The sequence below is a fragment of the Musa acuminata genome, chromosome BXJ3-6 (genome assembly GCF_036884655.1).
Source record: "Musa acuminata AAA Group cultivar baxijiao chromosome BXJ3-6, Cavendish_Baxijiao_AAA, whole genome shotgun sequence".
Taxonomy (NCBI): Eukaryota; Viridiplantae; Streptophyta; class Magnoliopsida; order Zingiberales; family Musaceae; genus Musa; species Musa acuminata.
The window spans coordinates 39155574-39171419 of record NC_088354.1 but is presented as its reverse complement, the minus strand read 5'-3'; the positions used below and the strand labels follow the sequence as shown (position 1 = coordinate 39171419).

General features: G+C 39.6%; 1 protein-coding gene across 2 annotated transcripts; it reads left to right on the top strand.

Annotated features, from left to right (window-relative positions):
• The first annotated feature begins 6040 nt into the window (after positions 1-6040).
• On the top strand, positions 6041-11638 carry LOC103989731 (DNA topoisomerase 6 subunit A). Of its 2 annotated transcripts, XR_010497072.1 has the most exons (3): positions 6041-7480; positions 10180-10268; positions 11045-11638. XR_010497072.1 is itself a non-coding variant. In XM_009408676.3 (2 exons), the coding sequence occupies exon 1, from the start codon at positions 6053-6055 to the stop codon at positions 7466-7468; it is 1416 nt and encodes a 471-aa protein (XP_009406951.3). In that variant the 5' UTR covers positions 6041-6052; the 3' UTR covers positions 7469-7480; positions 10180-10452. The 2 variants fall into 2 exon arrangements, 1 of the variants encoding a protein (XP_009406951.3); XM_009408676.3 differs by lacking the exon at positions 11045-11638 and having other exon boundaries at positions 10180-10452.
• The last annotated feature ends 4208 nt before the right edge of the window (positions 11639-15846 follow it).

Sequence of the window (15846 nt, the reverse complement as noted above, 5' to 3'; positions counted from 1 at the left end):
CCTCCATTATAGTCTTCTATCACTGCTAACAGTGGATTTCGGCGAAATTTCACCAATCACCGAGTAGAATTATTTAAGGTAAATATTTTGCGTATGCATTACTGGTAAATTCGAAAGAAAAATCCTTGAATTTTTCGAGGCTCGTTGTATCTAATCGTGCATCTCATAGTTCCGCATGTCGGTCAAAGACTCATCCTACGTCGATGCTGACGATACGCTAGCGTGATGGCAACGCATGACTGCCACCGCGACGGTCAACATGAAGCAGTATACTAGTAGACGCAACGTCCGACTATTTAATGCATGACTGCATGATCGACTGTTTAACATCAAATTAACTCTTCTCTTTATTTAATGGTTATCTTGATTCACTATGAAAGATTCCCATTAAATGAGTCATATAACCAAGTAAAAGAAATTATGATAAATTTAAATTTTTATTAACTTAATTATTAATAGAATATTTATTGATCACGTCATGATATAGATTTGTAAGGTTATTTTTAAATTCAAACGTACCTCAGTATGTCTCTGTGTAAATCTTATCATTCTCCGTAACAACCCAATTTTAATAATTTAATTGGAACAAATTTTATATACGAAGTGTCTAAATCGATTATTCCATCGACTCTAGATGCAAGAAAGACTTGGCAAAATTTCATGGGTCCATAGGCGACATCTCGAATTATGTTTTCTTTGATAGGAAGATCATTATAAGGTAATACCGGCATGACTCCCTCGAATTGCTTTTCAGCTCTCCAATGTCAATTTTTATCGAAAACTTTATCACAATATGATAGATCGATATCATCGTCCTTAGTCTATTCAACATGGGCCAAATGTGACGTATCTAGTGATGATATTCAGCATCAGCCAAATGTTGGTGGAGGTGATCCAATGTGGTCGGAATACTTATGCACTCACCATTGGATCATAGTCATATGAATTTTTTATGGACTCTAAGTTCCGAAGAACTTTTGGGTTCATTGGAATTGTCTCCCTCGATGAAAGGGAGGTCAAGGTCCTCGATTGTTTGGCGGTCAATAGATCGGGAGGAGCTTATATATAAGAAAGATGAGATATTCCAACCTAAGTAGGTGGAAGAGCATGATGGTGGAAGATCGATCTATTATAGGATCGACGATGTGACTATGAGGGACTCGAGGATCGATTTGTCCTGTAGGAACCAAGAATGAAGTATAGAAGGCTTCTAAGAAGACTCTAGAAGCTCAAATGGAGGAATGAGCCTCACCTACATAGTAAGGGGGGATTTATAAGGGAGTAGTCGTCTCTCTTTTCTTATAATTAAGACAAGTGTCCCTTTGGAATAATTCTGAAAAGCACCAAATGATGAACACAGAAAAGTGTCAGATGAAGGACTTGAAGAGTGTCGGATGAAGGATGTGAAAAGCACTAGATGAAGGACTCGAATAGCACCAAAATCTGCAACGATAGAGGCACAAGGCAAAATATGCCCAAGGCACATGAGTTAGAAAAACTTGACCTACATGAAAAGAAATTCATCATGGTAGAGGCACAAAGCCAAATGTGCCTAACCCATATAAAAATAAATATACCATGGCGAAGGTGCAAAGCTAAACATGCTCGAGGCACATAAGTCGAAAAAATTCTACTCATGTCAAGAAAAATATGCCATAATAAAAGTATAAAAGCCAAATATGCTCAAGGCACATAAGTCAGAAAAACCCAACCCATATAAGAGAAATTTGTCATAATAGAGACACGAGATCAAATATGCCCGAGGTGTATGAATCAAGAAAACCTGACCCGTGTAAAGAGAAATCCACCACAGTAAATATACAAGGTCAAATGTGCTCAAGGCATAGGACAAAATATGCCCAAGATGCGTGAGTTAAAAATCAACTCACGTAAAGTAATATGTTACAACAGAGGCATAAAGTAAAATATGCTCGATGCATATGAATCAAAAAAATTCAACCTGCATAAAAAATCTACCATGACAAAAGCATAGGTTAAAATGCATCTGTAATGCACGAGTCAAAAAAACTTGACCCGCATGAGAAGAAATCTGCCACAATGGAAGCATAAGGCAAAATGTGTCTAAGACATGTGAGTTGGAAAAACTCAACCCGTGAAGAGGAAATCATGAACGCTCTAATATCAAAATAGCTAAATATCGTATTTCAACCCCCTCTCGCAAGAGTCCCAAAGCAAACCTTCGAGAATGGGGGACAAATGATACAGAATACATTGTTGAGAAAACCCGATTCATGTAAAGAGAAATTTACAACCACAATGGAGGTGCAAGGTCAAATATGCCCAAGATGTGTGAGTCAAGAAAACTTGACCCGCATGAAAAGAAATCCGTCATGGAAAAGGCATAAGGTAAAAAATACTCATGGCACATGAGTAAAAAAAATCTGACCCCAATAAAAAATCTGTTACAATGGAAGTGCATAGTAAAATACGCTCGAAACATGTGAGTCGAAAAACCCTGACCCGCATAAGAACAAATATATTATGATGGAAGCATAAAGCAAAATGTTCTCGAGGTACATGAGTCGAAAAAACTAAACCCGCGAAAAGGAAATCTCGAATGCTCTCATATTTGATAAACTAAATGCCACACTTCGAGCCCCTCCTATAAAAGCCTCAATAATGATAGGGAATACATTATTAGTTAATCATCATTCAACACATAATCGCCATATGAAGTCTAGGTCACCTTTTACCCTCTTGTCAACATGGACAAGAGTACAAAAAATATTTCACTTAGTATTCTCCCTCAAAAATATTTCTTTTGACCTCAATATTCATGTAGATGGCACATCGAAAGCTTAGTGTTTCCATCTCGGAGTCACCTTAATGTTTCCACCTCGGAAGTACCTTAGATAACCATGTACATATGAGTCCAGATGACTTCGAGCTGACCAAACATTAATGATATTTTCCCTCATCATCAGGCAACATGAAAGTTGTGATCGATCCGTTCACTTTGTGTGGTTCCCAATCTGGGCGATGACAAAGGCCACGTGACATACGTTAAAGTAGTAGAGGGCCTTGTATGGTTCAACGGGGGTGGCAATAGGAGTTATCAAGATGCACATTTCAGGCAATAGTGGTATGGCTGACCTACTATTGTAACAAAAGAGTCATAATAGTTGCATCGGGAGGTGGAAGCTGGTCATTATTGAACTTATCCTTTTCTAGATTGGGCAAGAATCCGATCCTATTCTTTGGAGATGCTCGAAGAAGGTCATGGCAGGGTATGGTTGTTACCGAAGCAATCTGTAGCACTTTAACATCATTTTGCACATGTCATCGCTCGATTTACAGTAGGGATACTATGAGATACCACATTGGGCCATGGGTTAGTCATGATTTAAAAGGTTATCACTCTATAGTGGAGGTGATGCGAGGGCCTCATCGTCGCTCAATCTGCCTTGTTGCATGCTGACCTAGAAGATTAGGTTTTGGTCGCTTGATCGATCTACCAAGAGACCCGCTTTAAGTGAAGGAAGCGTGATCCCCACCATTGGGAAAATAATTTCACTTGACTTATCGTAGCATGGCTGATGAACTCACCTCAAGCAACGAAATCTTGTTCTACTCGGGATGCCATAACTCTCAATTGGATCTAGTTTTTGCTCGAGATGCCTCCATCATGTGATAAGATCTCATTCGATCAATTTGCATCAATCAAATTGCTCTAGGTTGGCCACATAAGGCATTGGCTAACTTGCTTAACTAAGGGTTGGGCTTAGCCAACCTACGCACCTTAGGAGTTTGACAAAGATGGTGATCTCTCGAGACGTGCCTTGTGGTTGAGATGCTCACTCCCGATAAAAGTGCATCGAACGTTTTATAATGCTCACCCCTATAGGGACATATCAGTGCCATTGAAATGCACACTCCCAAGGAGAGAATATTGGTCATTTTTTTATGCTCACCTTTGTAAGAGCGTATCAGTCATCTTGCTTTTTTCGATCATGTCATCCACATAGTCCCCAACATTTCTCTCATATCCGATGCTTGAACATTTTGTTCATCATCCTTTAGTAGGTCATTCCAACATTCGTCAATCTAAAAAGCATGACTTGGTACCACATATCCATCAGTTTTTATTAGATTTTTTATAAGTAAAACATTAGCGAGCCACTAGAGTTATTACACCTCGAAAATAAATCCAATACATAACCATTTGTCTATTTTATCATTAATGCCTTGCTAATGGTCGGAGACAGATTTTTGATGCCTCTGCTTCCTTAGGCATCCCTCGAGTGAGATATTCAAGTGGTGGCTACTTCTGCTTCGACCTTTTGCATAATTTCTTATGCTTATCTAAGACTTTTACCTTAACGATGATGTATTGATTGACCCTCTAAAGTATCTTGGGTACTATCGTTGAGGGTCTCTTTATTAGCAATTGAAAAAGTCAGGATGACCTAATCCAATAAAGGTCTATATGAGGAGCGACGAGTGGGTATCGACTATGCCTTGGATCTCGTATGTGAATTAGGCAACGAAGTCCGAGAGTGTCTCTTCCTTCCCTTAGCATAGTCTCAGGATGGTTGTTGTTGAATGCTAAGATCATATATTCCTAATAAAGAGTTGTTTAAACTTTTTTGCTAGTTGGCTGAATGAGCTAATCGAGAGTGGCTTCAAATAAGTGTACCGCTCTCATGTTGAATTTTGTAATATGGTCGGGTAAGTGCAACACATTAGTGCCTTCGATGTGTTGTACAAGGACATTTGAGCGTGGAAAGCTTTGATGTGCTTGATCAAGTCGACATAACCATCAAATGCCTCTAAGGTCAGGAATCAAAAATTGGCACCATTAAACCCGGATCTTCTAAATAAATGATGATCAACCCGACATGAGGTTAATCAAGTCTTCCCCCTTGTATAGTAGAAACTCCCAACACGTATCCTTTAGGCATTAATCCATATGTTATAATTATGCTCAAATGGTGTCCCCCATATAGTCTACAGATTGTGCCTTAGACTCGGGTAAGACAAACTTAGGATGGTGAGGTCTATTTAACCGCATGGTTGAGGATTAGATTGCCCTCTTTATTGGGAGCTCAATGGGCCTCGAGCATTCTTGGGAGGTCAATGTCACATCGATCAGGAATCTCGACGGGCGTTAATAGTACTATAGATTGTGCCAAGGTTGGAGGTATCACTAATTGGACCAATTGAGATAGGAGCAGGGTGATAGTCGGTATCACCCCTATCAATGTATATACTTGTTGAGTGAGGTCCAGGAAGATCTCGACGAGGATGAGCATGTGGGTCAGGGTTGTCCATAGAGGTGAGAGACCTAAGTCATTAAATAAACACCAGTACCTCAGCAACGTTTACGCCAAGGTGAAAGCTTCAAGATTCAAAAATGATAGATGTTGTCCTTCTTAAGTAAAAGTGTTGTAGTAGCTCAAGGGTGGACTCTATTCGATAAAACGCTTGTTCAATAGGTCAGCGCGCTGACACTCATACGACATGAGTCCTTCTTTTAGTGTCAAAATATTAAGTAAAAAAATTGGTAATGTCCTATTCAACTTGACATGATTCGAGTTTGCGTGCACATGAAGGACGAGGTGACGTGAAGGCATTTGATGCACTCATATGCTTTAGAGATGACATACACAATGATCTAGGTTGTATATGGATTTTTCGATCAGACCACTACAATACTGAAGTAAGTCTCGAGATGAAAGATAAAAAATAATAAATACACTAAAATAGTAAAAAATATGATATGTATCGAAAGTATCATTTTATATCAGATAAAATAAAAAAGAATGTCCCATGAAATAAATAACGAGAGGACAATCTATAGCTGTCAAATGAGACAGGTCTTATCCCCCTATAGCTGTCACATGTGGAACTCTTAGTGCGGACGGACAAAGTAGACAGGTCTTATCCACCTATAGCTGTCACATGTGGAACTCTTAGTGCAAATATTTTTTCATTCCATCTAATTCAGAGCCCCCTAATTCCAAATAATTAGGGACAGCCCAATTCTTTCACCAATTACAGTTTCCATGGCCATTGAATGAAGCCCGGCCCAATGCCTTCCCAACGAAGCCCTAGAATGCAGAGAGGAAACAACCACTTGCCGTTCTTCTTCGACTTCTTACCTACCGCCGCTCTCCGTCTCGCTCCTCCTCGCCCGATGTCGGAGAAGAAGCGACGCCGCACCGAAGCGGGCCCCCCGGCGGCCTCCACCTCGGCCTCCGCAGCCTCGAAGAAGTTGCGGCGGCCGGACTCCCACGCCCAAGGGCTGCGGAAGTTGCTGAAGCCCGACGCCGAGATCCTCGCCTCCGTCCGCGAGATGTATGATGCTGCCCAGTCGGCCGCCTCCTCCTCCAAGGCCCTCACCCTCTCAGACCTTAGCCTCTCTGCCGCCTGCCGCGAGGTCTCCGACTGCGACGCCGCCTCCGTGCAGCTCGCCATCGAGCGCGCCGTCCTTGCGATGGCCCGCTCCATTCTCGCTGGCCGCGGCTTCTCCTTCGATGTTCCCTCCCGCGCCGCCTCCAACCAGCTCTACGTCCCCGAGCTGGACCGCATCGTCCTCCGCGACAAGTCCTCCTCCCGCCCCTTCGCCAGCCTCTCCACCGTCCGCAAGGCCACCATTACTGCTAGGGTCCTCTCTCTCGTCTACCTCGTCCTTCGTCGCGACATCCACGTCACCAAGCGCGATCTCTTCTACACCGACGTCAAGCTCTTCCAGGACCAGTCCCAGTCCGACGCCGTCCTCGACGACGTCTCCTGCATGCTCGGTTGCACGCGATCCTCCCTCCACGTCGTTGCCTCCGAGAAGGGCGTCGTCGTCGGCCGCCTTGTCTTCACCGATGACGGTGATCGCATTGACTGCACCAAGATGGGCATCGGCGGGAAGGCCATCCCTCCAAACATCGACCGCGTCGGCAACCTCGAGAGCGATGCCCTCTTCATCCTCCTCGTGGAGAAGGACGCCGCCTTCATGCGGCTGGCCGAGGACCGCTTCTACAACAGGTTCCCCTGCATCATCGTCACAGCCAAGGGCCAACCGGATGTGGCCACCAGGCTCTTCCTTAGGCGGATGAAGACCGAGCTCAAGCTGCCGGTCCTCGCGCTGGTCGACAGTGATCCCTACGGCCTCAAGATCCTCTCCGTGTACATGTGTGGATCAAAGAACATGTCTTACGACAGTTCAAACTTGACGACGCCGGACATCAAATGGCTGGGTGTCCGACCGAGTGATCTGGACAAGTACAGGGTACCGGAGCAGTGCCGTCTACCCATGACGGAGCAGGACGTCAAGGCTGGGAAAGACTTGTTGGAGGAGGACTTCGTGAAGAGGAATGGTGGGTGGGTCAAGGAGCTCGATATGATGGTGAAGACAAGGCAAAAGGCTGAGATACAGGCGCTCAGTTCATTCGGCTTCCAGTATCTCACTGAGGTGTATTTGCCCCTCAAGATACAGCAGAGGGATTGGCTATGAACTTGTCTTCTGGTAAGACATTTCCTTGCATTCTATCTGGATTATATTACTTTCTTCAATTGGGAAGTTAGATGTTGGATTTAATAAAGCTTGTGCCTTTTTTGTATTGCAAAGATTTGGACATCGCTCATTGTTAGAGTCTTTGTGGAAAATAAGTTTTTGACTGTGTTTATTAAGGGATTTTAACTATATTTGCAGTTCTCTAGATCAGGCAATGTTAGGTTTTGAGGTATATGCATGAATGCACTATTTGCAATGTTCATCACTGCAAATAGTTTGAGTATGATACTAGCAATTAGATGGATTTTCAGTAGAATGTGTGTGATCCAATTGATTGATGTCTTGGGCACTTAACTCAAAGACCTTTGGTTTTACACCATATCGCTTCCAAAGCTCGATATGAACAAGTCTAGGATGGCCCTAATGGTTGTTCTTATAACTCATCTAGCTGCATTAGTTTACTTTTATCTTTTTTTTCTTCGGAAAGCAGGATCCTATGTTCTTAACATTTAGAATAAGTTTAGCTTTCATATGAGTAAATGCACTTCTGAAAAGGTAGATCCTACCAAATATTTCAATTCAAATAAATGTAAATGCATTTGGATTGATATTCTCATCCTCTTTCATGGAATTGGCTGAAATGAGATTGGGATGCCAACCCTCTTTAAGTAAATAAAGATGAGATAACCAAAAGGGTAGAAGGCATGATTCTCTTGTATAATGTAATACTTTTTTAATAGACTGTTAGTGGTAAGCTGAAGGATGGTGAGGATCAGGTTGTCATTTTAACCCATCAAACTGACAGATCCAAGTCTAATACTTGATCGGATTCAATATAGGATGCTGTTTTTTGTTGGGGTTCCTTGCATATCTGTCCTTGCAGGGTTTGGAAATAGTGTATTTGCCCTTGCAATTATAATACAAGTATATATGCCCCCCAAATATTGAGACCATTCTCATATGCCCTCCTGTTAACATCCATCAGGAAGACTCATGTCAACCATTACTTGTAGCTACCCAATGGTGTGATTGCCAGTGATGTCTCCGTCAGCTTGAATTGGACGCATGCGCAAGAGTTCAAGAATGGCCAAGGGGTATCTCGGGTGTCCGCTGAGGCGTCAACTTGCACGAAGACTAGAGATGGGTGGGGTGCCCAACCTTATCTCTCCGACACACAAGTTAGGACCGAGTGGAAAGTAGAATCATGGGTAAACAGTAACTGACCTTGGTAATTAAAAATTGGTGGCTTTATAGTAGGCTGGGCCCAAGGGAATAATTCTACAGTATAGATAGAATATGCTTTCCTAAGTTTACCACTGTCCCTATCAGTACCAATAGCTAGTTTTAATTTAAATAATATAAAATACCTAAAATACCCTTGGTTATTATAATAGCTTTTAGAAGGTAAATGTCAATTACAATTTCAACTAACACTTAAATAATAGTGAGGAGATTAACTGCAATGGCATACATGTAAATATTTTAGATTTTGCAGGGTAATATCTAGACTTAAACTTAGAAAACATGCAAATCCCTGACATACTCTGAAAATTCAGAGAGATAGAACAGAGAACTCATGATTAACCACATAACGGGCAGGTCTAACTCCATCTGTGCCGCTAGACTTGGAACTATGACCTCGAAATGAAAATGACAGTAGATTGAAATTCTGAGACTTGAATAGTTGTGTGGAGTTAAGCATTTAAGTTGGTATTGAGATATAGTCTAAAAGTAATGTTCTTTTCAGCCTAATGACAAGGTTGTGTGGACTGTAGCCTTATAAGTAGTGTATCATCTAGAGTGGTGAAATTGACTGGCTGTGTTTTATTGTCTATTCATAAGTGAACCAAATGACAATGATACACCATATAACGAAGTCTCAGATCTTTTAGCAACCAGTTGTGAATAATTATTTCTAAATGTAATTTGCATATGACATGTTCATGGATAAGAATATGGTATTTATCGGTAAACCTGAGAAATTGATCGTATTAAATTCTTTCTGAATACATTATATCAATTTGAAAAAAAAATTATGCATCATAGTTTAATAATTGGAAATAAGGTGTTTGTATCAAATGACGGATATTCATTAAATGAAGATAAAAGATTATATTCTAGTGTGATAAAGTAGGCTAAGGTTCAATTACTGCATTAAAAGTAGGTATCCCTACTCCCTAGTCAAGATTACCTTATCAACACTAGTGAATGTCCACTAGCCAGACGCAATGATATAATATTTCTCATGCTATGCTAAAATTATCAACGTTAAATGTGAGTTCATTATATGGTATCTTGATAAGACCTTATCGATACTAAGTTAATTATGTTGCCATTCATTTGTTGTAACACATCTTTTATTGTCTTAATATGAACATCAATCTCCAAAAGAAAAAAAAAAGAACATTAATCAGTTAAAAGATTTATTATTTTTGAACCAAAGAAGTATATAAATAGTGAAATTATTAATGTCTGAAAGACTGTATGACATGCCATCTATATTTTCTGAGTGGTACAGGCTTGATCTTCTATCTAGTGTATTTCGATGATGTTAGTCTTGGCCTTTTTTGTTGCCTGCCATTGACCTTGTAAAGGATTGCTAGTTATAGATATACCTGAAGATTTCCACCTGTACCGAGCAACTCTCAATTTATCTAGGAAACTGATGTGTATGTAATTTTGTTTGATTATATTCCTTTACATGCCTGCAGAAACCAGCAGTGGGTAACATTGAAGCATGGTGGGTACCAAGATGATCGTAAAGCATGGACTCGTACCATTTCCAGATACTTAATTTAAGGTAATTGATTACAGAGTTTCTACCTTATGTATATAAAACCTTGTGGTATTTATCTTCGGGGCCCACAATCTATTGACACTTTCAACCAATCCTATGGTTCAGTTAGATTGCATTTGAATGCACGTGAACTTCATTTATATCATGTGAGACTGGATAATTCTTTTCTTTTCTTGCAATCTTTCAACTCTATTTGTTCCAAATGGCCGGTTTGTTCTTGTCTCTGGCACAATACCTACTTTAAACAGCATATGATGAATGCTATGGTTGATTGGTTGTCGCATTGAAGCAAAAGGTAGAAGCTATTGAACTTAATTTGATAGCAGGGTTAAAAGTATTGTAATCTCCTAATTATTTAGAATGGACTGCATAAATCTTTTTTCTGTGTATTATCGTTTGTATTAATGTTTTCTCAAATCTTCTTTTATACCTCACACTACTAATAATATGTAAAGCAATGTTAGTCTTTCATTTCTTTTAACCTTAAATTGTTGTACTTTTAACTCCATTGTTTATAAATAATGTCTTCATTAATTTGTCTCCCAAAATATCCAAAACTTTACTACCCCAGCAATAATTCTTTTTCCTGGGGTGGAATTTTTGGATCTTTGATTAAGAATATCTCTTGTATCTTAGATGATTGGATTTGAACTTCCATGTTTTTCATGTGGAGTTCTTCAAGAAATCTAGATTGTACTTGGTCAAAGCTTATCCTTCTGTTGGTCAAATATGTTCTTCTTTTGCATGTATGACTGTCAAATTGAAATCAATTGTACCAGATGTATACAGTTTTATGAATCAAATTAGATGTCCTCCCTATGGATTAAATCGGCCATGAGTTGTTCCAAAGAATGCACATTGTTGACCAAGCCGCAGTACACCGACTGAGAGTAGAGAGCTTCCACGTCACGGATCTGACAAAACAATCGTCAATCGTTCAACGCGATGAGCTGTCTTCTTCTTCTGTCTGCAGTGCCGTCAGAAAAGTAAGTCCGGTCGTCTTGCAATCTTTTTCTTCTTCTTCTTCTTCGTCTTCCAACCGGAAAACGAAGTGCAGTCATCTAATCTTTACTTGTGTTCTTTGTCTTTCCTGCTCCCCTAATGCGGCCGGTGGAGCCCATGGAGATCGCATCGGGGGGGACAAGCAATTGATAGCTTCGGATTCGGATTCTCTTGTTCAACAGACAAGAACCGGTCAATGCTGCCTAACCTTTTACTTCTTATCCTCTCGCATGTGCGCTCTGCTTCACCCTCTCCTGTGCTCTTCCATGGTTTCTTGGAGCTTCTGCCGAGGTGACCAGCCATGCAACTGATGTTGATGTCAAAATGCTGGACAGACAGCTTGAGATCAAGGAACACATCCATCCATGCAAGTTTGAACTCCTCCTCAGAGACAAGCAGCCAGTGAATATATATATATATATATATATATATATATATATATATATATATATATGCACAGAAAACATGGAATCAAACCGGAAGATATGAATATATATATAATATATATATATATATGTGTACAATAATGAATTCATTTAATATGGTCAAAATATCATCACAATAAGAATAATTGAAAAGCTCGTGTCCAATTTTGCTTCCAAAACCATACATCAATCATCTATCGACTTGGTGGACTTTATCCGCTTATCTCACCATCAAAAAAAGAAAGAAGCTGAGAAGCGCACTGCCGTACATCATCGACAGGCATTCCGAGGCCGACGAAGCTCGATCCGTCCTCACGAAAACACTCTGCTTACTTGGGTTCTAATGCAGATTGATCTGGTACGGATGACGCACGTGATGTAAGAACTACGAATCATGTCAAAGCTTCCTGGATTCTGGAAATTTACAGTCAGCAGCGTAATCCAGGACGAGAGTCACCAGTCTCACGTGTGAACGCATCGCATCGACCTCGGTGATCCACAGGCACTGAATTCTCACATGCGCCTCTCAGGTCATCAGTTGACTCACTCTTGGAGGTCCTCCGTTGAACCATTCAAAGCTTCCTCACTGTAACCGTGCGCTGCAAGGAAGCTAAATCCTCCATTGCCACCGCTATATATACCGTCACCACAGCTCGGGCGTCTCTCCATCGACACCATCTCCACGCCCTCCCATCTGCTACTGGTCTCGTGAGCAATGGAGTACCAAGTCCCTGAGAACAAGAGGAAGGGAAGGCCTCTGCCGAAGCGAGGCCAGGTTAAAGCCAGGATCTTCGGAGGCCTACTCCGGGCAGTCATGCCGAAGGCCTTCACGAACGGGGAGAAGCCCAAACAAGGCGGCGATGGCTCCACTGCCGACGCCACGCCGACGCTGAGCGGCTATACTTCGAGCTTCGAGGATGGTTAGCGGTACCAGAAGGCTCTTCGCCTCCTGTGTACAGCTTCAGGTGCTCGTCCGAGCTCTGCAGGAAAGAGGAAAGAGATGGAGCGGAAGAGGGGAGCATCTGCGAGTCGGATTGCGATCCTTTTTTTGGTGTGGTTTAGATCACCACCCCTTTTGATCATTCGACTCTAATTATAAGAGTCGATGTCATGTTTTCGATGTAAACTCTTTTTGCTTGTGTAAATGAATGAAATCTGTCGAGTTCTTTGTGCAATTCGCCTGCGTTCTTTCCTCTCCAAATCTCATCCCTGTTTCCTTGACTTCCCTCTCTCCAACTCAAGCGACTCATAATTGCTGTCCGGAATTAAATGTGCTTTTGGTTTCGAAGAGAAGCAACTGTGTCTGACGATGAAACGAAGACTTCATTCAAACAAAGAAAAAGTCCCATCTCTAACAGAGATTTGCATTAGATACTGTGGTGCTCCCTTTGGCAAATTAGCTCAACTATTATTATATGCAGCTGGTTGCATCGAGCGTCTATTTTTCTGTCTTCATTCAGAGTATGTGGTTTTGGAGATGAAACCCAATTAAATATTCCAAAGTTCTTGACAGCACCACCAAAGACAATTGATCACCACAAACTTAGCCAATAATGTAGCATTGAAATAGTGGTTGCAGTAAGAAAGAATGAATTATTTATTTGGTATTAAAAAAATTAGAAAAAATGATAGACAACAATAAATCATAGGACTAAGTATTATGATAACTTATAATCTTTTAGATATCCTAAAAATCATCTCAATTATGTGATAGTTAATTTATACACAAAGATGAGATTTAAAATACAAATGACTCAAAATTTAGCTTGTGATCCCCTATTTTGGTTATATTAAGCTCTTTCTTTTATCATCAGGAAACTAATGACCAAAGCCTCCTATTAATGAGGGGGAATCATCCAATCAATTAATCATCGTTATGATCCATACTCTCTCTCTCTCTCTCTAATCGAGTGAGATAAATGAAAGCCGAGTTTCATATGGAATAAATAGATGGATGTGAAACTCTTTTTGACTTTACCTAACCTCTACTCTCTACTCTAAATTATATGTAAATTACATGAGTATTTTATTTGTAGAAGATAAGCTCAAGATTATTATTTGAATTACGATAAAAATTTGTATCTAATCATAAATTTTAATTTAATATTTCGAAACATAATCTATGAGTCTGATCATGAGGTACTTCGTCGGCAGCTGCTGACGCCATGGGAATGACCTCAGATGATTGCCTACTTCTTCCCTTTAGACTACTATTTCAACACCTTATACTTTTGGTTAGGAATCCAAAGCAATCCGTATGCAATCCACACTACTTTTTTCTGCTGCTCATGGGCACTGCCCCAAGGTTTGGTGGCTCGGAAACCATTGGCAGCCTTAGAGAGGCCGTCGCACTCTGCTTTGCTCCCATTATCTTTTAGGTTGTCTTGTCATCTTCCTCTTGGACTCTTACTCCAGTCATGCAAATTATCCAATCCAGCCTTAGAGACGAAGGAAGCAACCCCTTCAGAGATCTATGGCGTCCCAAAGTTTCATCCCCGACACAGCTACCTGCACTCACAAAAGCGTATGTGAAGATTGATGGCTTCGGCAGTCTTCCTGCATCGGTGGTGGGGTTGGGATGAGACACTGGGACCCAAATTTGCACTCCCTTTCTCGATTCCCAAGTCTTCCGTGTCTGTAGTGGTCGACTTGACATTGAATCGGGCAGGCATTTCATCGAACACATGCGTCAATTCGGTGTCTCTAAGCTCTGCTTGGTTGTATTCCACCAAACATTGATCACGTTGTTTAGTGCTCGATGTGCTTATGTTATGTCTTCAGTTGAAAGGAGGATTCAACTCACAGATGCCGTGGAGTTTGGAGTTTGGAGATCCAAACTCAAAGAAGATCATTAAAGAAGACATCTTGGTATCTTATCCTATTAAATAACTAAGAATATGATTAACTTCAAATTTTTATTGATAGTGAATATGAATTTATGTATAATTTTAATTAATAATAAATATAAAATGTTTGTCTAAATTATTTTATAACATAGGAGATCATGTTAAAATCATGATATTCATTATTGATAGAATCATGATAATATGTTATCATAATTTTTATAATTTAGAAATATGTTAATATTGAGAGGATCATGATGAACTTATTATTATTTATTTTATCAATAATATCTCTTTTAATATACCCTCATAAAATTGTGTTCCCATCAGAGACATCGATCTATTGAAAAAATATATATATCGTTTGTCATGTGGATGACTTAAACAGTAAGAAAATAGCAGAAGAACCCGAGATTAATTATTTCTAAGCTACTAAATAAATTGATTAATTATTATTGATTTATTACTAATAATAATTAAGTCATCCATAAACTAGTAAAAAAAATATAATTATCTCTTCATAAGAATAAATGAATAATGAATTATCATATTAAGAATTATGAAATCTAATTGAGAATAGATATGTTTGAAGTTTATGGTACCAAGCTAAAAGGATTTGCTTGAGACCACAAAGAGCCTTGCATAATTCATAGACATATTGAGAAAGATTGTAATCAATAAAGCTATGAGGTTACCTTATAAATATATCCTCAAAAATATGACCATGAAGAAATATATTATTCACGTCAAACTATCAAAGTCCCTGACTATTAGACAAGACAAGACATAAAATAATATGAATTATTATTGGCTTCACAATCGGCCTAAATGTGTTATGATACTCAAGACCTAAATGTTAATAAAATTCCTTTATAACAAATCTTGCTTTATACTTGTTAATGGATCTATCATTTGTACCTTACAAGATTTTGACTTAGATGGGATGAGACTAAGTCCCATATATCATTTCATAATAAAGAATTATATTTTTTTATATATTGCTGCTCATCATTCATGAATTTTTATAGCTTGGTTAACAATAGAAGATAAAAATAAAATTTTGAGATTTTTTTTAAAAAAAAAATAAAAATATTTATTTAGTTTAAAGATTTGATTTTTGGATCTAGTAACTATCGAATGAATTGGTATATAACCAATGACAACTCTAGAACATATTGGATTAGAAAAACTTAAAATAGAGGATATTAAAATCAAATATTATTATGAATTCTCTTGATGTGTAATACTCTCGTAAGGCAGCTAGATGGATGAGCTAACCTCCTATTCATTATGCACCGAGAAAGAACATGA

What these genes read in the sequence shown, in the direction of transcription:
- LOC103989731 (XM_009408676.3), top strand. Translation starts at nt 6,053, where the DNA reads ATGCCTTCCCAACGAAGCCCTAGAATGCAGAGAGGAAACAACCACTTG.